The 21,063-nt window shown below is 39.5% G+C and overlaps 1 protein-coding gene across 2 annotated transcripts; it reads right to left on the bottom strand.

Moving 5' to 3' along the window:
• Nucleotides 1–1,891: 1,891 nt before the first annotated feature.
• On the bottom strand, nucleotides 1,892–20,851 carry edaradd (EDAR-associated death domain). 2 transcript variants are annotated; one of them, XM_023296652.3, is made up of 6 exons: nucleotides 20,659–20,851; nucleotides 8,474–8,532; nucleotides 8,047–8,089; nucleotides 7,248–7,321; nucleotides 4,537–4,585; nucleotides 1,892–3,894 (listed from the first exon to the last, which is right to left on the bottom strand). In XM_023296652.3, the coding sequence occupies exons 1-6, from the start codon at nucleotides 20,714–20,716 to the stop codon at nucleotides 3,506–3,508; spliced, it is 672 nt and encodes a 223-aa protein (XP_023152420.1). In that variant the 5' UTR covers nucleotides 20,717–20,851; the 3' UTR covers nucleotides 1,892–3,505. The 2 variants fall into 2 exon arrangements, with proteins under 2 accessions (XP_023152420.1, XP_023152425.1); XM_023296657.3 differs by having other exon boundaries at nucleotides 7,248–7,318; nucleotides 20,659–20,850.
• Nucleotides 20,852–21,063: the final 212 nt, after the last annotated feature.

Genomic DNA, 21,063 nt, shown 5'->3' with positions numbered 1-21,063 from the left:
GGATGTTAATCTGTCTCAGAAGGGTCAAATTATTGGCCTGCATCAAGCAAAGAAAACAACTAAGGAGATTTCTGAAACTAAAATCTGGTTATGAACCATCCAATGCATCATTAAAACCTGAAAGGATAGTAGTGAACCATCATCTTTGAGGTACAAATGTGGTTGGAACAAATTCTTGGATAATTGGGATCAAACATCACTTAAACGTTTGGTGAAATCATATAAGAAATCAACAGCAGAATTCAAGGCTATGTTCAATAGTTTAAGTAAGAGCATTTACACATGCACAATGAAAAAGAAACTACAGCGACTGGGACTAAACAACTGTGTAGCTGTAAGAAAACCACTGATCGGTGAGGCTAATCAGAAAAAAGCTTGAATTTGCTAGGTAGCATAAAGATTGGACTCTGGAGCAATGGAAGAAGGTCATGTGGTCTGATGAGTCCAGATTTACTCTGTTCTAAAGTGACAGGTGTATCATGGTGAGAAGAGAGGCGGATGAAGTGATGCACTCATCATGGCTAGCAATTCATTTGTGTAAATATTATTAAATTTGTGTTCTTAGTATCTTTGTGTTCTTCAGTTTTTCTTATTTAAATTGTATATATAGTGTATATATCTTATGTTTTAATTAATAGATGTGTTCTCTTGATTTTTCTGTCACTTTGCTGCTGTGACGTTGCAAATTTCCCCTTGTGGGACTATTAAAGGATGTTCTATTCTATTCTAATCTACAGTGCCTACCATACAAGCCTCAGGGGGCAGTGTTATGATCTGGGGTTGCTACAGTTGGTCAAGTCCAGGTTCAGCAACGTTATGTTACCAGAGGAGGTCAGCTGACTACCTGAATATACTGAATGACCAGATCTTTCCATCAGTGGAGTTTTTCTTCCCTGATGGCATGGGCATGTTCCAAGATGACGATGCCAGGATTCATGGGGCTCACATTGTGAATGAGTGGATCAGGGAGCATGAGACATCATTTTCATACATGGATTGGCTTCCACAGAGTCTAGACCTCAGCCCAATTGAGAATCTTTGGGATGTGCTGGAGAAGACTTTGCGCAGTGGTCCAACTCTCCCATCATGTAAGATCTTGGTAGAAAATTAATGCAGCTCTAGACAGAAATAAATGTTGTGACATTGCAAAAGCTTATCAAAACAATGCCACAGTGAATATGTGTCATATTCAAAGCTAAAGGCAGTACATCAAAATATTAGTGTGCAGTTTTTTTTTTGACGGGCAGTATATTTGCTAATTTCCACTGAACACATAGAACGGCTGGAAATCTCAAGTCTTTTGCATATAATAGTCATAAACCAAGGTATTTTGCAAAATACAAATTAGATGCCGACATTAGGACCATCAAATTTAATACAATTCACCTTGAGGGGGGACATCAATATCTATCCAAACTCTTGTAAAGATAGTTCACTCAAAACTTCGTGGTGACGCAAGAGGAAAAGGCAGGGGATCATCACATTCATTTGGATACACTGTCTGAGAAGCATGAATGTGAAAATTTACACTAATCGGTGGACGAAAAATCAAAGGATCAAAAAGTCAGTGGAGTCAATCACCATGTACAAATGTGTATAAAATTCCCAAGCGTGGGAATGATTGGCACAGTGTGGTGAGAATTTTGTCACTTTGCGGCTGTATTTTAGCAAATGTGTAACCAGCTTTGGAATATAATGAACAGTGAAGATGGTGCCCTGATTTTCAACCAGAGTGATTTATAGAAATTCTAATATCTGTTAACACGGCTGCACCTACAACAATGTGAAGAGTTTAAAGAACATGAGAGATTTTTTGGCAAAGCAGTCTAACACACATCGACTGCTATTTGGTCAGGACCACCAATTCGATCAGTTGTCTTGCACAGGTCAGTGTGTTTCTGTCTGTGTTTTTAATGATGTGTTCACAACAATATTATACCTTAACAGAAAGCAACATTTCTTCATCCAGAACACATTTGGTCAGTTACACCGTTACACACTTTTCACAGAGACCAAACTAATTATTTTTAATCACACTATCAATATATTTTGTATCATTCAGTGTTAGACATTTGGGTGAAATAAAAAAAACACGTTTTAACCCACGTTGATTAATCTGAGTCTAGACCAACAGAGTGAAAATCAGCTGGTTTAGTAATTGTCAAGAAAGCAAAGAAAAACAAAAATAATATATGAGGAAAAAAATGTATATTCATCCCCCCCATAGAAACTACTACTTCAGCTATAAATATAAATACAGCATGTAATATTTGATTAAATTCTGTTCTTTCTTTTTACCACAAGAGAATAATTACTTGTTCTTTCAACACATGACATTGCTTCAACAGGATGGGCGTTAGAAACAACCCAGTGTGCCCCACATAGGAAATGACATCAGACGGATGAGATACCTCAGACCAGAAGTCACAATCAGTAATGAGCCACACATCTGTTGCACAGAGTTAATGAGGCTGTTGATGCTGTTTGTGAAATGCTGTCCCAGTCTTCCTGAAGGGCCTGGTGGAGTTGTTAGTCATTTTGGAGGACAGGATTGTCAGACACATCCATCCAGAGCTGTCTGAAACCATTTCTTAGATGAAAATAGTGGAGTTGTGTGACCATTAGTCTACAGCAGCCAACAGCCCGTTCCCGTCTTTCTCTCGCCACCTGAACACTGAATAAAGCTGCATTCTGTGCAGGGGTTTTAAAGTCAGCGGTAAAAGGAGAGTCTGTACTGGTCACACTATCTGATCACCTGGAGTAACTCAGTGGTTGACAGTTTGTCACCAGTTGAACAGCTCAAAAAGGTTGGCTAAATGTAACTCTTTTCTAATCAGAACCACGGGAATGAGATGTGAACTTTTTCTCTGAATCAGAAAAGAATATCATTTGCATGCTACGTTTTTATTTTTATTCAGTGTAGCTGCTGAAACACGCACTAAGCTAACTAATATCTGTGGTGCTATCAGGTCTAGGGCTGGACCCGAATATCCGAATATTTGGTCGTTCCGGTAGTATCCAAATATTTACTTTTTTTTAGGTGAATTTTGAGATCCGAATATTCAGATTCCAACCCCCCCACCACCCCCACCCGTCAGACATTATGAACCAATCCAAATATCTGGATATCCGTCATTAATCGGGGCCGAATATTCGGAGCCCAGAAATTGATATTAGGGCCAGCCCTAGTCAAGTCAACCAAGCACCTCAAAAAATTGTGAATTCCCAACTGAGAATTGTATCAATGGCTGTGTGAACTGGTCAGGAATGTGACTTTACTTTGTTTTAACTACAGCCAGCGACAGCAAGAGAAAGGTAAAAGACAAAACAGCATTCAGTGCAAGGTCTGTGCTGTGTGAGTTTCCAGTTTATCATTTACCTTTTTCACAAGACTATTTACCAAAATTACTATTAATGTGGTAGCATGTATCCAAACTTAGGAAGAAGAAACCCTAAACCACCCTGACAGAAAAAGAGAGAAAGTTTAAATAGACAGTCATACTGGCTAATGAGTCTGTTGCCAGCGTGACGGCCAGTCCTTCTCTATCCAGCTCTGCAGCAGTCGCAGCACATCAATGCGCTGATAGATGCGGCAAAGTTCAGTGAGCTCAGTGACCGTCTTCTGATTGTAGCGCAGCAAGAACTCCTGGGTGGGACTGTGGGATAAGGAGCCCTGGGTTCGATGCTCCAGCAGGGTCAGTTCATCATAGCTCATCCCCCAGCGGCTCGCAAAGTTCTTCCAGTTTTTGATGGTGCAGTGGTTTGGATCCAGTTTGAGCCGCAGTAAGTCCAGCAGGTCTTTGTCGTTCATGAGGTCGCTGATCTTCGGAGGAGGCGCTGGACAGCAGCACTTTTCACAGGGGCTGTTCAGCAACTGCAGTTCTTTCGGGTAGTCTGAGCTCAGAGGTGGATGAGAAAGATGGCATTAGCTCAAGAGAATGTGCACAACATATGACAGAATGTTAGTATTATTATTTAAGATGAGCTGCACAGTGGCTCGGTGGTTAGCACTGCCGCCTTGCAGCTAGAAGATCCCCAGTTCATGGGCCTGGCCTGGGCTCTTTCTGTATGGAGCTTGCATGTTCTCCCTGTGCATGTGTGGGTTTTCTCCGGGTTCTCCAGCTTCCTCCCATAGTCCAAAAACATGCAGAGGTTAATTGGTAACTCTAAGTTGTCCATAGGTGTGAATGTGAGTATGATTGTTTGTTTTCATGTGTAGCCCTGTGATAGACTGGTGACCTGTTCAGAGTGTCTCCTGCCTTCACCCTAAGTCAGCTGGGATAGACTCCAGCCCCCCATGACCCTTATGAATATTAAGCGGTGTATAGATAATGGATGGATGTATTATTTAAGAATTCTTTTAACTAAGACCTCTGCCTCCTGGTGGCTGTCAGAGTGTATGGCCAGATTGGGAGCAAATGTGCAAACCAACTCCCCCATGTGTCATTTCACGTTAACAATCAGACACAAATGTTTGCAGTCTTCATGCGGAGTGATTCTCTCACAATTTTACTGTCAATTCAAGAACTGATTTACCTGGTGAAGTAGATGTTGGGCAGGTGCATTCTTCCACATCTTCAACTGGCTACAAACACAGAAACACAAGTTATTACTGTTCAACTGCTTCCAGTGCAGCCTGCTGGCAATTTCCTCACAGCTGGCTGAATTCAAACAACTGTAAACAATCCTGAAACAGAAAGACTGAAGACAGTGACTATTCACCTTTTACAATCCACACTGTACACCAAAAGAAGTAGTTTCAATAAATCATTTCAGTTTAGATCACAAAATGTGCATAAATATATGGTATAATTATTTGGTTAATTGGGTGAAATAAACAGCTAACATGACTAAAAGTCTACGATAATACAGCAATAGTGACCCTGTATAGCTGCACTTAACCCATTGAGCTTCAAGCACTTTCTGGGTATTTCTCAGTCCTGTCATATTTTTCCTCCCTGTCAGCTTATTTTCACTGCAACTTAAACTCCTCCACCTCTATGGAAACAACAGAAACATGGATAGTAGTAGATAGAACTCCTATGTCTTCTGTAATCAGATTAATCACTGGGTTGCTGTGGATTAAATATAAATATCATTCATTTTGAATGTATATTAAACGCGTTTCATTTATATATATATATATATATATATATATCACATTTCCTACTGAGACAGCCAACATGCTATTTAGCGTCTTCCATTCTGAGTTGGTTGGCCCATTTGTACATGTGCGGCGGCATGCGCAACAGTAAGTCTACTTGGACAAACTGCCCTAAATGTGTTGTCAGAGACGTTTCAGGGACTTTGAGTCATTCTGCGCTGCAGATGGGTTAATTGCATTAAAGTGTTTCATCAGACTAATCATGATGATGGATTAATCCGCATTAACGTGTTAATTTTGACAGCCTAGTAATGAGTAGTATGACCTCGGGTCAGTGAGGCCTGACTAACAGAAGTTTAAAACTTTTAATGTTCAGAAGAACTAACTGATAAAGTGTCTAGGTTCAGTTTTAATGGGTTGGATTATTATGATTTATGGCAGCAGGGTTACTTACCAACAGACATCCTCCACTTCATCGCATTGATGTAAAAATCATACTACAGCCCAGTATTATCATACAGGAGCTCATTGTTCACTGATTTACCACATGGCTCACGGCGCTTTATTGAGATATTAAGTAAAATCTGTGGCAAACTTGTATCATTATCACCCAGCCCTAGTAGTAATAATCCCTGAAATAGCATTATTGGAGCTCAGATGTCTCCAAATTCAGATACATTGTTGAGTTTAATGACAAATTAATACATGCAATTTTTCTCTTCACCTTTCACTCACTATCTGCTACTATACATTTATCAACAGCAATACAGCAGCTTTCCAGCCAAATGGAACTGTGAATGGTGGAAAAGGAAGAGGTAATGTCTGTTAGTGTCATTTACCCAGCTACTAAAAATGTCCTACTGTAGAGTTTAAACCAGATGACATCACTAGACAATGTCACGAAACAGTGGGGTTTATTGGACACACTGTAAACACTTTAGGAACATTCCATGTCAGTCATCTTGACAACTTAGCAGTTTGTTCCTTGTTGACAATGTGCTAATTTTACTACTCATAGTATCTGGCTGTGGTAGTTTGGTTGTGGCAGGTGTACGTCTCAACTTTGTGTCTCAAAATTATGCACCTTGGAGTTTGGATGTGATGCTTTTTCTTGGCTTCTGCGGTAAAACATGTCTCAACATCAGCCACGTCGAGCACTACAGTACATCAAGGCAAGGCAAGAATCAAGAGCCCGTCCCTTGAAGGGATGTGTACTTTCACCACTGATGATCGGACAGGACTGGAAATGACAAATTCTTCTCTTCATCACTTCCAGCTGCTCCTTTTTTCTTACACTCTGAGCTCTTTTTCAACAATGTTGCCTTTCAGACAGTGCGTAACACGGAATGATAAAGCATCTTCCTACCCTGTGTGTTCCTGCTCTGTTATTAGCAATGCTCGCAGCTGCGCCTTCTAGTTCAGATGGGCAAAACCACAACCTGTGTTCACAGCTTAAATTAGAAAGTATTCACAGACTGCATCTGCAGCTAGGTACCTATATTATGACGGTGATTGCTGCTTGGTTAGATTGGTTTTGTAGGATTGTGCAGTGTTGTCCAGACACACTGAATTGTGACTATTTAAATGAATGATGTTGCTGCAGGGTCATTTATGGCAAAAGACTAATGTGAGTGTTGTAAAAGACTACAGCAGTTAAACTAAAGTTTTCTTCACATTGTAAAGATATTTAATCAATCACTCAAAGTTTATTTGTATAGCCCTTTACAGCAGCCCAAAGGGTGACCAAAGTGCTTCACAGTAAAAAACTTAAAAACAATGCAGTAACTTAAATCAGGACAATCACACTGTTTGTCTGTATGTAAGTGAACATTTGCCTGCATTTACCCCAGTATTAAAATCCACTTCATATCCATTTATTATCGCTCTCTCTGTCCCACCGGTTCTATTTGGTTGGTCTTGGATTTGTCTCTTACATCATCTCATCATGTCATTTCTGTCTGTCAGGCACATGTTTATGTTGATGTAAATGATGAATATGCAGACTGTGGCTCTAAAGTCAAAACTCAGCGTGTTAATCTCAGAACACGTTTCATTTGTGCAACACTGTATTCTTCATAACTCTGCCCCACGTCTCTGTGACAGGTAGCGTGTGAGCACATGCTTCAAAGGTGGTAGTACTGACCTGTCTGATTCTGTCTGAGGAGGGGCTCAGGTATCTGGAGGGCATGGAGCTCAGGTGGAGTGTCACAGCATCTGCTGGAGACACATTCTGATGAAAAACACTGCAAGAATACATTCATGACTGATAAGGTTGAAGATTTCTCACAGCAACAGAACTCAAGGGGCATACAATTCTTTTTATTTCAAAAACATCTGCAGGAACTGTGGCCACAGCTCTAAGGACAGTAGATGTAACCCATGAAAACAGATGGGAACAGGCGGAGCAAGATAAATCACAGATGGAAGACGCTCCATTGAATGTTTTACATCAGTTTAGCCGGAAAATTACGCAAATTAGCTGATCATAGACAGTCAATGTGACATGTTTTTGTGAACACTGTCATAACCTGGTGCAGCTGATGTTTCCAGTCACAGCCCTGACTTCTTGTCTGATGCTGCACTCTAAAGCAACCCAAGGCATTTTAGATTTAAATACCAAATGTTAACGATACATCAGTTTGACAAACAAATTTTAAGAAAACTGAGTGCAACGTTCTGATTTGTTATTATATATATATATGAATAATTGAACTTATAAACAGTAGACAGAGAGATGTATTGATGGAATTAGTGCTGCAGAAATACAGTATGCCAGATTTGCTACATGAGCCAGTGTGATACTTTCACCTTTTTTTTTTGCTTGTGCTGGTCACTTTGCCATGAATACACTAGCTTACACTGGATAATTTACAGTATGTATGAACACTGACAGAAATATAACATATTCTTGTGAAATGAACCATAGTGGACTCTTTAGTTACCATGAGGATCTGTCACTTGCACTGGATAATTGGCCTCCAAAGACTGTGGGACAGAAAAGAACAGAGACAACACTATTAAGGGAGAACAGAGCTGAAGAGAGAAACCTAAGAAAGACAAGTGTGCCTGCTTTGTTAACTCTCTTTGTAGCTTGATATTCTGTCTGTTCATGAGACTGCGTTTGTAACTGTGGAAGAAAATTACTCTCTTGTGTGCAAAGACCGGGAAAAGCCTGCTGCAACTTGTTCTTAGATGAGCCCCTGGGTGCTAGCAATCACAGTACAGTGTGTTCAGTTATGTTACATTTCTTAGCAGATTACTGTAAGTCTGCTTTCTAAGAAAGGACAATGAGAAATCAGCACAAAACAAACAGGAGGCAGTTAAACAAAACACATGACTGGAGGAAATAATACAGAAAATGTTGCTCACAAATTCGGCCACAAAGCTGGTGGTGTCTGTGTCCTCCACGGGTTCAGAGCAGATTCTGTCTGTTCCAGAAAAGGAGCGAGGCTTCAATGTCATGAATGGTGATGTTATCATGTTTACTCAATATCATTCAGTTCCTACATAAAACTATAGTAACAAATGCAGAGATGCACAGAAACACCACATCCTGCAGCTGATAAGCTTACCCTGTAATCTGGACTGATAACGTAGGCAGTAAAACTTAATAATGATCGTTTAAATTAGGTAAGATGTAGGACAGGATGACTTTTCATGACAAAAAGTGTAAAGTGTGAGTTTTAGATGTGTTTACACTGGAAAAAGAAAAAACAGAAAGAAACCCATCCATCACAGTGCATGATATCTCCTCAGAAACAATGAAAATACTGTTCGGCACCATCATGGAAAACTCTCAAATCAAATGCCCTCAGCACTGAAAAGGTATATTTTTAACAAGCACATTCATGGATGAGTTGAGAAGCAGCACAAAGGCAGCTTTTCAGCTCCACAAAATACCTGGACGGGGTTATGTGGGCCTTCATCACTCCACGTCACTGTAAAGCCATTGTATCCAAAGGGCTCCAAATAAAGAACTGCTCTGGCCTTTCTAGTGTTACACTCTATGACGATGAAACCTTCATTTGCATGGGAAACTAGAATTAGGATTAAGTGATCAGGTGTTTCCTACATGCAGCCTTCAAGGTGCAGAGAGATAAAGAGAACAGCTATTGTATGTAAGTCAGAGTAAAAGCAGCCTGTGTGTCTTCACATTCAGTAAAATGCTCTTTTTAGCCTAAATCTAAATTGTACAGTGTTGATACTGTCACATTATGTTTCATACTATGACCAGTTCAATTACAGTTTATTCCTCTAATTTGTCTATTATTATTATTGTTATTATTGGACACTACATTACTGTGTTTTTTTTTTTTTTTTTTTTTTATTTACCTGTAAAGTGTCTTTGAGTGCCCAGAAAAGTGCTATAAAAATAAAGTTTATTATTAATCTTATTATTATTACAGTTTGGATATTATAATAACATTATCCTACTGTAAAGTCAAATACTGAGTACTGCATTGCTAAATCACATTCATTCATATACTCAAACTAAGGCTGCAACTAACCATGTTAATAATTTGGTGATTATACACTACTGTTCAAAAGTTTGGGGTCACCCAGACAATTTCATGTTTTCCATGAAAACTCACACTTTAATTCATGTGCTAACATAATTGCACAAGGTTTTCTAATCATCAATTAGCCTTTCAACACCATTAGCTAACACAATGTAGCATTAGAACACAGGAGTGATGGTTTCTGGAAATGTTCCTCTGTACCCCTATGGAGATATTCCATTATAAATCAGCTTCAGTTTCCAGCTTAATGTTATCTTCATTGAAAAAAGTACTTTTCTTTCAAAAATAAGGACGTTTCTAAGTGACCCCAAACTTTTGATCGGTAGTGCATTTTTTTTTCGTACAAACTGATTCTGAAAACTGCCAATACCAGAAATTGCTGTAATTTCCAGCAGAGCTACAGAATGTCTTCACATGCCTTGTTTTGCCTGATTAACAGTCCAAAGTCCAATCTTACTCCATTTACTATCACATGTGAAAAGGAAAAGCATTACATCTGAGAGGTCGGAAACATCTTACCCACATAAAAACTAATAAATAACACATCAGTGACACACACAGTATGACATGTTCCTTCATTACTACGATCACACGCACTATAGTGTATTTGGACTCAGTCCTACATGCTGCCCCAAATACTCACTAAAACACCAAACCATCAGTGGAAATAGTTCAAATAGTTCAATCAGAGTATAAATTTATGACATGTTACTGAGGATTCACACTCACTGAGCATTACAACATAACGTATTGCACACCCCATTAGCATACATGCGGTGGGCCAGCTATTAGGAACACATTTTTATGTAATGCAGTCCAGTGCACTTACAGACAATAATTAACATAGTTAAAGCAGAACGATCTCCTTTCTGACAACATCAATAAAAACTGAAAATATAGAAGGTTCATGAAAGTATAACTTATGGCAGAGCTGTTTGCTGGATTGCATCAGATAGCACAGGTATTCCCAATATTAGCTCAGGCTAACGTATAGTGCTGTTTAAGCTATTTTTTTGGATTTTATTATAGTGTACAGTCAAGAGAGATAGGAAATGTGGGGAGAAGACAAATGACTGCTGTGTCGGGACTATAGCCCTTGTTTATGGGTCGCCCGTTCAACCTGTTGAGCTACAGGGGCACCCATCTGTTCAAGGATCTCTGAAAAAAAGAGAACAATAACAACACACTTGTCCTTTAACTTGGATTCACACTGCTGATGTTTCTGAGACAACAAAAGCCAAGGTGGACTGAGTAGAAGAACATTTGTGGAAATATGACACCAAAGTACCTTCAACTATGAAATAAGAAATGTGGCAAAAAATAATATATAACGCTATTTATTCAGTTATATATATTCTATCTCATTTAAACTCTTAAGAACACCTCAAGGACTCTTTCAAACAAGGATATACTAATGTGTTTTTATCTCTTCTAATGAACAACATATACGGGGACCTAAATAATGCTTTTTGGTAAATATGTGACACTAAAAATCTAAATTGTTGAGTGTCGCTGGTTAATGTAGGGCACTGCATTGCCACGCCTTTTGAATTATCAAGAGAGGAAAAGCAATTTCAATGTTTTAAACATGAATAATTATATATTGCAAAAAAATATTATCAAATAACATTTGTTTAAACACTACACTTGGATGTCCACAGCACTATGTCAGAATGGTCTGGCTATATACTAGGAACATTGACATACAAGGACACTGAGCAGTGCCATTAAAATGGCTAATTCACTAAAATAACATTCAGAGCCTCCTTACTGCATGACCCACATCTCTGAAATTACTAGCGTGTAGGTTTCTGCTCAGAGGTTCTTGTTATTCCCTGTAGTGAAGGAGGTGGAAATAATGTGCAAATGGTGGAAGGGAAAGAGAAAACCACATTAATTGAGCAGCGGAAACGGCAGGCTTATACCTGCAATCCGGTACGTTATACTATTTTTGATCTAATGTGATGGACAATTCCTAATGCTAATTCTCATCCACACCCACTTTGACCTCAGCCTATTCCATCCACAGAGAGGAAATGTTCACAGGTCAGTAGTTCAAAGGACGGATCAAATCCTCTGCGCAAAGGGCACTATTTTGAAAAGCCAGTTAGCAAAGTGCTATAAACAGAGTAATTACATGAAAAATCACAAACCTATGATGCTCATTACTTTTAGAATTCTTACATTTTCTGTCATCAGTATGGAGGAATATGTACATTACTAAAGGCACCTCTTCAAGTCATCGGGTAATCAAAATGTCTTTGGTGCATTCCATTATCATATTATAATTTATTAAATGAGAGGAGAGCGTGGTCAGTCCAACACATATAGTGGCAAAGTGGTATAGTTTGGTGTATGACATTGCATTTCCAGGCTACCAGGAACGGCACCTTCATATGGGATTTATTACGCATATTTCGAGTAGCTATGACGGTGGAGGTCTCATTCTGGAATTTTAATTTTTAAAACAGCAGAGAACACAGGAGGTGACAGCCACGGATAGTCTTTAGAGGGAAAGACAGGTAAACCCCCCTGACCACAGACTCTGCAGATCAGCCCACACTACTAGGAAATGTTGACATATTGTGCTTCCATGATGCTTTCAGTTCCTCCATGTCTAGAAAGTAACTAACTGTTGCATATTTGAGCATGGAATCAATAATTCATGTGAAACAAAGCCATGCTGCAACAACAAAATGCCTTTACTTGATGTTGTTATTGACTATTCGGTCTATTTTCAGAGCAATGCAACGTATGTTCAGCTCTTCTAAATCTGTTCATCTCAGTATTTTGAGTGATTGGGAAACATAGGTAGGGTTCTCAGGCCTTCAGCTACTTTCAATAATACCTTTGGGATTCTCTGTCTCACTTCAAAAAGGTTAACTATAAGAAAAAAAAAAGAGCAGTCCATGTGCAATGTTTCATGGGTTTACTCTTTACTGGGTCAACTATTGTGCAGGTTCTTTTTAAACATGTATTTTTGTGCCTTTAGTAATAGAGAGTAGTAGAGAAAGACAGAAACCATGAAAAGAGAGAGTAAGTAAGAGTGAGATGCAGCAAATAGTCAGCTAGTTGCGATTTGAACCAGAGACGTTTGGGTTTTGCATGTTACTACTCATCATCCAAGGACTGTATCAATTAGCTTTCACTGCTGTGCAAATGCCACTAAACTCCACATTAGTATACAGAACTCAGCTGCTAGGCTTTTGACCAGACCAAACAGATGTGTCCTCCATCATGTCAACACTATCGTTTCAACATTTCATATGTACAGAGCTGAAGAGATGGTCTCTTCACTCAGATATCCAAGGTTGTAATGTAGCCATGCGATCACGTTAATCCTGTTTCAGCCTCTTTACACTCGCTCCTAGTGTGCTTCTGGATAGATTTTAGGTTTTGACTGATTGAAAATTAAAGTGGACGGATAGTTAGCAGTCGAGACCTTGAGGATCTGGAACAATTGGCCCTAGGAAATCATATTGGTAGAGTCAGTGATCTCTTTTAAGCCTTTTAAAACATCTTTTCACGTTTAACTTGAGTTTTAAGTTCTTTTTGGACTGCTGGTGACAATAGTGATTTAGCGTTTTAGTTCATTTAGAAAATTCATTATCAGAGATTCATTCATGATCACACATAAGTGTTTTATGGCACTTATCCAGGTTGTTTTCTCCTGGCTAGATCCTTGCTTGTGTTGTATCTGCTCCCAGATGTAAGTCCCTTTGGATGATAGTGTCTGCTAAATGGAATTGTAGAACTGATTCATGTACTAAAGGCCTCCACTACACACACCATCATCCCAACCTCTACTGCCTTACACAGAGGGCACATGTTTACATATAATATATACTATCCATCCATCCATCCATCCATCCATCCATCCATCCATCCATCCATCCATTTATTCATTCATTCATCCATATACTGCTTTATCCTCTGTAGGGTCATGGGAGGCTGGAGTCTATCCCAGCTGACTTAGGGTTAACGCAGGGTTCACCTAGACACGTCACCAGTCTATCACAAGGCTACACAGAGAGGTACACAAACAAGCACACTTGCAGTCACAGCTATGGAGAATTTAGAATCACCAATTAACCTCAGCGTGTTTTTAAACTGTGGGAGGAAGCTGGAGAACCCGATGAGAACCCATGCTGCACAGGGAGAACATGCAAACTCCACACAGATAGACCCCAGGCTATGATTCAAACCTAAGACCTTGTGAGGTGACAATGCTAACCACTGCAGCTGGAGCACACGGTATACCAATACCAGTGAGTTAATGCGTCATCAAAGGCCTGCTGTTAAAAACGATACTGGTACTATTCTATATATTATTAGTATCAGTGCTTTAACAATGATAGTGTCTTAACAGAAGCTCTATTTCTGGTGAGTTGTGTTGATGTGTGACAGCAGGTCAGTGTGCGTGTGTGTGTGTGTGTGTGTGTGAGTGCTTCTTCCATGGTGACTGCAAAAACAAGTGTGCTTATGGACTGACCACAGACTGTCCACAAAGCAGATGCAACAACAGCACTTACAATGATGAATTCTACAGAAAAAGTGAAAGTGGGAGATCAAAATGTGCACTGGAGTCCTGCTGCACTCATCTCTGCTAGGACTGAACCTTTTACAAGCAGCAGTTTGACACGATGAGCTGATCTTAACTAAGAGGTCCTTCAGTAGGATAGGAGAAATTAAAACACAATTGGGCAAAGAATTCTTTGCTGATGTTTAATGGCTATCCTCCACTGCCGCACATTGACACTATCAAATTATTTTCATTTTGTAAATTAACAACAGGCGACTAAAAGAAAATGTCCCTGCTATGTTCTTTCATCTATTATTCCATCCATTACTTTACCTGATATACTTTACCTTGTATTTATGGCTTTTGCTGTGGTATCAGTTCAGTATCATTGTATTTAGACAGGTATCATATCAGAGTCAGAATATAGTAACACCAGAGCATGCTGCATTTGACGATTTTAAATTATGAGGCCTGAAAATGTCTGATGTGGATTCATTTCCATACTTTCTTGAAAATGATATATAATACACTACCGTTCAAAAGTTTGGGGTCACTTAGAAATGTCCTTATTTTTGAAAGAAAATCTTTTTTTTTTTCCAATGAGAATAACATTAAATGAATCAGAAATACAGTCTAGACATTGTTAATGTGGTAAATGACTATTCTAGCTGGAAGGCCTATTTCCAGCAACCATCACTCCTGTGTTCTAATGGTACATTGTGTTAGCTAATGGTATTGAAAGGCTAATTGATGATTAGAAAACCCTTGTGCAATTATGTTAGCACATGAATAAAAGTGTAAGTTTTCATGGAAAACATGAAATTGCCTCGGTGACCCCAAACTTTTGAATGGTAGTATATGTAAAAATATGCCTGCTATAGTAGGTTAAGATGAAATCTTCAAACAACACTCCTCTCAACAACAGCACATCCAGTAGCTGAAGTTAAAAGGCTGATTCTTGAAGCATACTAGTCAAATAATTGTTAGGTAATGGCTGCCTAGAAGGTAAAAAAAACAAAACAATCTACCTAGAAAGTTATGGTCTCTTGTAAAATGTTGACTTGTAGCTCTTACTTAACATTGCACCCCTAGGTGGTAGTCCCCTTTAAATATAGTACATTCAGTATTAGGACTTACAGGCAGTCTCCAAGTCATCAAGTGTAAGTCAAACCCCAGATCAGTTGAGCATTGTTTCTCCCTCTCTGGGAATGCAGGAGCGTGTACCTGCACGCTCTGGATAAAGTTCAAGAGATGAAATATAAACCACATCATAATACATTGCTTAGGGGCCATAATTCCACACAGGTGAACCCAGCTTTTCTCTATTTTGACCACCCATGTCTGCTATGAAAGGATAAAGTAGCTTCTCAGCAGCCTGCGTAGTGGGCCTTTGCTTTGTCATGAGCTTTTTTCCACACATGAATGAAGGTAAATGGCATGCCAATACCTGACCCAGGCCACAGCGAAGTCTAGACAGAGTGCAGCTATACACACACCTTGTACAAACTCTCTGCTACATGTTTAACATAGCTGGTGGTGGGTGGTAAATGTGTCTTCTTCACCGATTATATGTACTCCTCAGCTGCACAGGATGAGACTATTAGTGCATTAATGCTCACACTATAGCAAATTCATATGGAAACTTGCAGCAGAACCATGACGTGTGCTTGTTAAGTAGTAGCTCATATCTTCATTGAAAAGGTATAGTGGGTAAATTGTTCGTAATAAAGGAAAATATGCTTGTTTGCTGTCTTCTCTGGGAGTTGGATGACAAATCATCACCATCCATTTTGAAGCAGGAATTAGCATAGCTTAACATAAAGACCAAATGCCAAGAAAATCAACCAGCCTGACTGGGCCCAAAGCTTAAAAATGGTTTTCTTCAAGAGAAATAGAAAAAAAAATTAATTACAGATTTACAGTAGCTGGTTTGCAGTGACTGTGCACAGCCACTTTCACAGGAACTACTTTCTACTGAAGTGATGGTGAAATCAGCCGTTCTGCTCTGGAGAAACAGACATTGCTGCTTACAACTTAAAATGTAATTTTAACAAATCCTGGCACCACAAATGAAAATCTATTTACCTTCATTGTATTGGGGTGGAGGCAAAAATACCGATCTAAAAAACTATTAAAACAACAGCCAAACTATTTACATAGTCTGACTCACTGGTGGTTGCAGGTATGAGCCTGCTATCGGCCGATCATTTTAGGCAGCATCCTCTCACCTCTTCCACTATCTGTGTGTTATCGCCTGCAACTGCAACCTCCTGGCAGCAACCTACCACCTTCAACATAAAATTGAGACAAAGTTTTCCCGAGGACTGCGATCAGCTCTGGTCGATTTGTTCAGTGGATTATCCTTTTAAATACAGTGTTCGTCCCCCTGCATGCAAATTTCCCCTGTCACTATTCTGAGGGAACACCAAAGCCACGTCTGTGATTGGTTTAAAGAAACACAAACAAGTCAGTGTTTTTCCCCCTGTAGCCTATGACAGTACTAAAGGGTAGACTGGTAAAGTGAGACTAGCATCTGCATGGCTACACTCAATGAGAAAATATGATTGAAAAAACACACCTACGAAGTCTACAGCAAACATTTTTTGCAAGTATCAATGGACAGATCAACTTTAAACCAATCATATCTTTATGAGTACAGGGCCGTGAAAAAGAAGTGCATCAAATGCCAGACAGGTAATTACGTCATGCTCAACAGTTTCCAGCAACTATGGTGGACTTGCCAAGTGTGAAGTGTTGGTTTTCAACCAATCGTATGACCCCCCTGCTGACAAGGATGTGGTAAAGCATACCATGTTTGGGAAATGATCTTATTCTACTGATCACAATCTAAACCTACAGAGGTGACATCTGACTGGCGGCACACCCACAGCTGCCTTCAATGTAAATGCGTCACTTTGTGCTGCCAAACTCAGCTTTGCAGCTGTGGTTTTGCTTAGCTTTAGAATCAGGTGATATTTAAATGAAGAAAAAAAATCAATACATTTACAAAAAACATTCAGTGAAGTTACAACTGAACCAACTCAAATCTCCAGTTCAAACGCTGCTCTTTTAAATGAACTAAAGCTCCATAGCCTAGCTTAGCTTATAGATTTACTCATGATCTGTGGTAAATTACAGTTTAGTAATGGTGAAGGGAACTACAGTGTATATTTGGATCATATAGGATTGCAGACAAACAGCCATTGGCCCACAGTGTAACTAAACACATGTTCATTATCCTGTGCCAAACACAGGGTGTGTGTGAGAGTGGTTTAGGAAACTACAGGCAGGAAAAACAAAGTTGGTTACACTTGAACCTAAAGGAAATTATAAAGTCGGGTGTGAACGGTTTGAGTGCACACACAGATACACATGCCATGAAATCATGCTTGTTTCTAAGATCAGAAGGCAGGTGTTGGAAAGCCAAAACTCTTTGATGCATATGAAAGAGGATCAAAATGTCCAGGAGATGATCATCTTCAAGTGTTTTTATCCATTACAGCTGGATCTGTGCTGCTACCAGCTGAAACATAAATGCAATAGAAAGTGATATTGATATGCTCCAATCTGTGCTGTTTCAGGTGAATCATATGTAGACAATGCTAGCCTTGATGCAGAAATTAGAAAAACAAAAAAAAAATGGCAGTGAAGCAATGAAATGCTGTTTATTGCTGTTGCTGTGTAAAGTTCACACACACATATTTCAAAAAATCTCTAAGAATAAAAAACTATCTCTATGAATAGACAGAATTCGACAATAGAATTCTGGGTAATTTGGGTGAAAAAACCTCTAAATACTCCTGAAATACTCCTCCAAGTTTCAGAGGGCAGAGGAACCAGACCAATACTGATTAGTACCAGCCTGTGAAAGGTCATATTAGTCAATACCTTAGAAATATATCTAGGCTGAGTTCAACAGTTTCCAACCCCCGTGTTGGAAAGTTCAAGGTTGAAACAGGAGCTATTTGTACATTAGTGAATTATTTCAATTATACATCATTTGATATACGGTACAGTCTTGCATGAATGCCAAGTATCTGCCACTGTGGTGGGTCTGTCTGAATAGAGCTGTCAGCTACATTAACATAACAAGAAAAGCACTCTGAGGGCGCAGTCCTCCTCCACAGCTGCTCAGCCGTTGCATCATTTCTGACGGATAAGTCCCGATAATGCGGTGGTTTGTATTAGGATCGCAATCATGTGATCGTCAGCAGGCAGCCGATGTAGTGTTCACTTGTTGTCATAGTTACAGTGACACCGTGCTACTATCTCACAACACAGAAGTCTTTAACAAATCTGTGGATCCAGACTATAAGCCACATCACTGCCAAAATCTAATCAGTTGGTCCTTGTGTCATTTCTGACCTTCCCTGAAAATTTAATCAAAATCCGTAAATCTATTTTTGAGTAATGTTGCCAACAGACAAACAGACGGACAAACATACGCTGATCGTCACATAACTCTGCTGCGTTCCTTGACGGAGTAAAAAGTGGCCTATGTCTGAATGAAAGAATGCTGTTACCTTACCAGAACAATGAAAGAGTAGTGTTATGTAGCCAGTGTCTGAAAATGCCTTGCTACAAGGAAAATATGGTGAAGAGCAACCACGCAAAACTGGTGATTTGGAAATGGGTTACATTTTAAAACAGCAAAGATATCTTCTGTAAAATACCCAAGTAAACTTTTTTCCAGCTCAGGCTGCAGCATTGGAATTGTTTCAGTGGAATAGTGTCAATAAAAAACCAAGCAGGCCTGCCCTATTGCATGATCCAAATCTTCATCAGAACCAGCTATTTTCAGCATGTCACTTACTGCTCAAATACTGTTGTTATTGTGGTTGTTTCCCATAGTGAAGGAGCTTTAGACAGGATTAACATGCAGATAGAGGATGGGGAGGAGACAAATTCCATGAAAAACACGGCGGAAATGGCAGGCTTATACTTGACGTCTTCATCTGCAGAGTCAAACTGTTTATCTAAAAACAAATGATAGTTTGAACCATGCAATAACTTTATTTAATGTATCTTCGTTTCAGTCTTGAACTGAAAATAACCTGTGAGCATAATTAAAGCTGCACCACAGGGTTTCAATGTAAACAAACACGTTCCATTCATATTCACCAAAAGAAACAGCAAACACCCTGGTAGGTCTTTAAGCTTCAACAGATTTGTTGAATGCTCCTCCTCCTTCTGCTAGTTTCATTCAGTTTTGATATGTTGGCATGCTCACCATGCCTGCAAGGAGTGGAAGCAGGCAGCTGGAAACACACACACACACACACACACACACACACACACACACACACACACACACACACACACACACACACACACACACACACACACACAACCTCTTTGTCTGTCTGTCCATTTGTCTGTCTGTCAACAAGATCATGCAAAAACTACTAAACTGAATTTCATGAAATGTGGTGGAGCACAGACAAGAAACAGCCCATAAAATTTACACTACCGTTCAAAAGTTTGGGGTCACTTAAAAGTGTCCTTATTTTTGAAAGAAAAGCAGTGTTTTTCAATCAAGACAACAGGAAATGAATCAGCAACACACTCTAGACATTGTTAATGTGGTAAATGACTATTCTAGCTGGAAACAGCTGATTTTTAATGGAATATCTCCATAGAGGTACAGAGGAACATTTCCAGCAACCATCACTCCTGTGTTCTAATGTTACATTGTGTTAGCTAATGGTGTTGAAAGGCTAATTGATGATTAGAAAACCCTTGTGAAAGTATGTTAGCACATGAATAAAAGTGTGAGTTGTCATGGAAAACATGAAATTGCCTGGGTGACCCCAAACTTTTGAACATTAGTGTAGGTGTGGATCTGAAGCCCTTTTGTTAAAACTGTGAGCTAAGGCGTTGGTCTTGGTGGAGGTGGTGGATCCAGCTGATCTATAAATACCAGTCTCAGGTCTCAGACAAATAAATTGTCTATCAATCATTAAAGAGCCCAACCTCCACTAAGATAAATGCTTTGTGTTGCAGTTTTAATGAAGTGGTCCAGCTCCTCGCCATGATTTAATGTTCTCTCGACCTCTCCATCAAGTTTGATTAAATCCAGTTTGGGAGTTTTTGCGCAAACAAAAAGGTGATGATGACAGAACACAACATCATATGATCTTATATTTCCTGGTTAGTATGCTCAGAAGGTCCGACCGGAACATTTAGCGTTTCTTCTAGGGGTGTCATAAGAAAGTTCACCGGGTTGAGCAGAGGACAGCGGGGTTTCCATTATTCAACTGAGGGAGTTTTTAAATTGGGAAACTTCCTCGGTTGTGGTTTACCAAGAAACACTTGCCGTTATTCCCCTGTCTAACGACGCAATGCTCAATTTAAATTAATTCAAGTTTCTTAAATTTATCTATTTATTGGGAAAAAATAATACAAATATTTTAAAAGGCAAAAACGTATTTTACAGTAACGAGCCTGTTTAAACCGTTTTAAATAAATCCGAGCGTATGAGCAATTAGCTTGTTTAGTGATATTTTACTTACCGAATGGCTCCTTACACTCACTCAAACTGCTCATGTTTAGAGCTGGACCGTGTTCCATGCAGGGAAATGTGTAGGGATGAACAGAAACTCTCTTCTCGAAGTGAAAGACTAAAAAACCCGGAATTATCCTCCGCTCGGAGCTCAGGGACGCCAGCGCCAGCCCAGCGGCGGCGGCTCTCAAATGCAGCACCTCTGTGATGAAAAGGTACTAGGATTAATGCCGCCTTCACACTCCCCTCGGAAATTCCATCGTCCCTTGGACGGCGCTCGGTAGACCTCATTTCGTGCCAGCCCTGTTCTTATTAGGCAAGGCAAGTTTATTCAAAGTGATTTACAATGGCAAAGAAATTAATTACAAAGTTGATTTAAAAGGTAGACATTAAAAGCATGCATTAAAATCATAGA

Source organism: Amphiprion ocellaris, chromosome 16, assembly GCF_022539595.1.
Source record: "Amphiprion ocellaris isolate individual 3 ecotype Okinawa chromosome 16, ASM2253959v1, whole genome shotgun sequence".
Classification (NCBI taxonomy): Eukaryota; Metazoa; Chordata; class Actinopteri; family Pomacentridae; genus Amphiprion; species Amphiprion ocellaris.
This window is presented reverse-complemented; position numbering and strand designations above follow the sequence as displayed.

Coding starts and splice junctions, on each gene's coding strand:
- edaradd (XM_023296652.3), bottom strand. CDS start 20,716: ATGGAACACGGTCCAGCTCTAAACATGAGCAGTTTGAGTGAGTGTAAG. Junction 7,322..8,046: donor GCAAGTGACAGATCCTCATG/GTAACTAAAGAG, acceptor ATGTGTCTCCAG/CAGATGCTGTGACACTCCAC. Junction 4,586..7,247: donor CCTCAGACAGAATCAGACAG/GTCAGTACTACC, acceptor CTGTGTTTGTAG/CCAGTTGAAGATGTGGAAGA.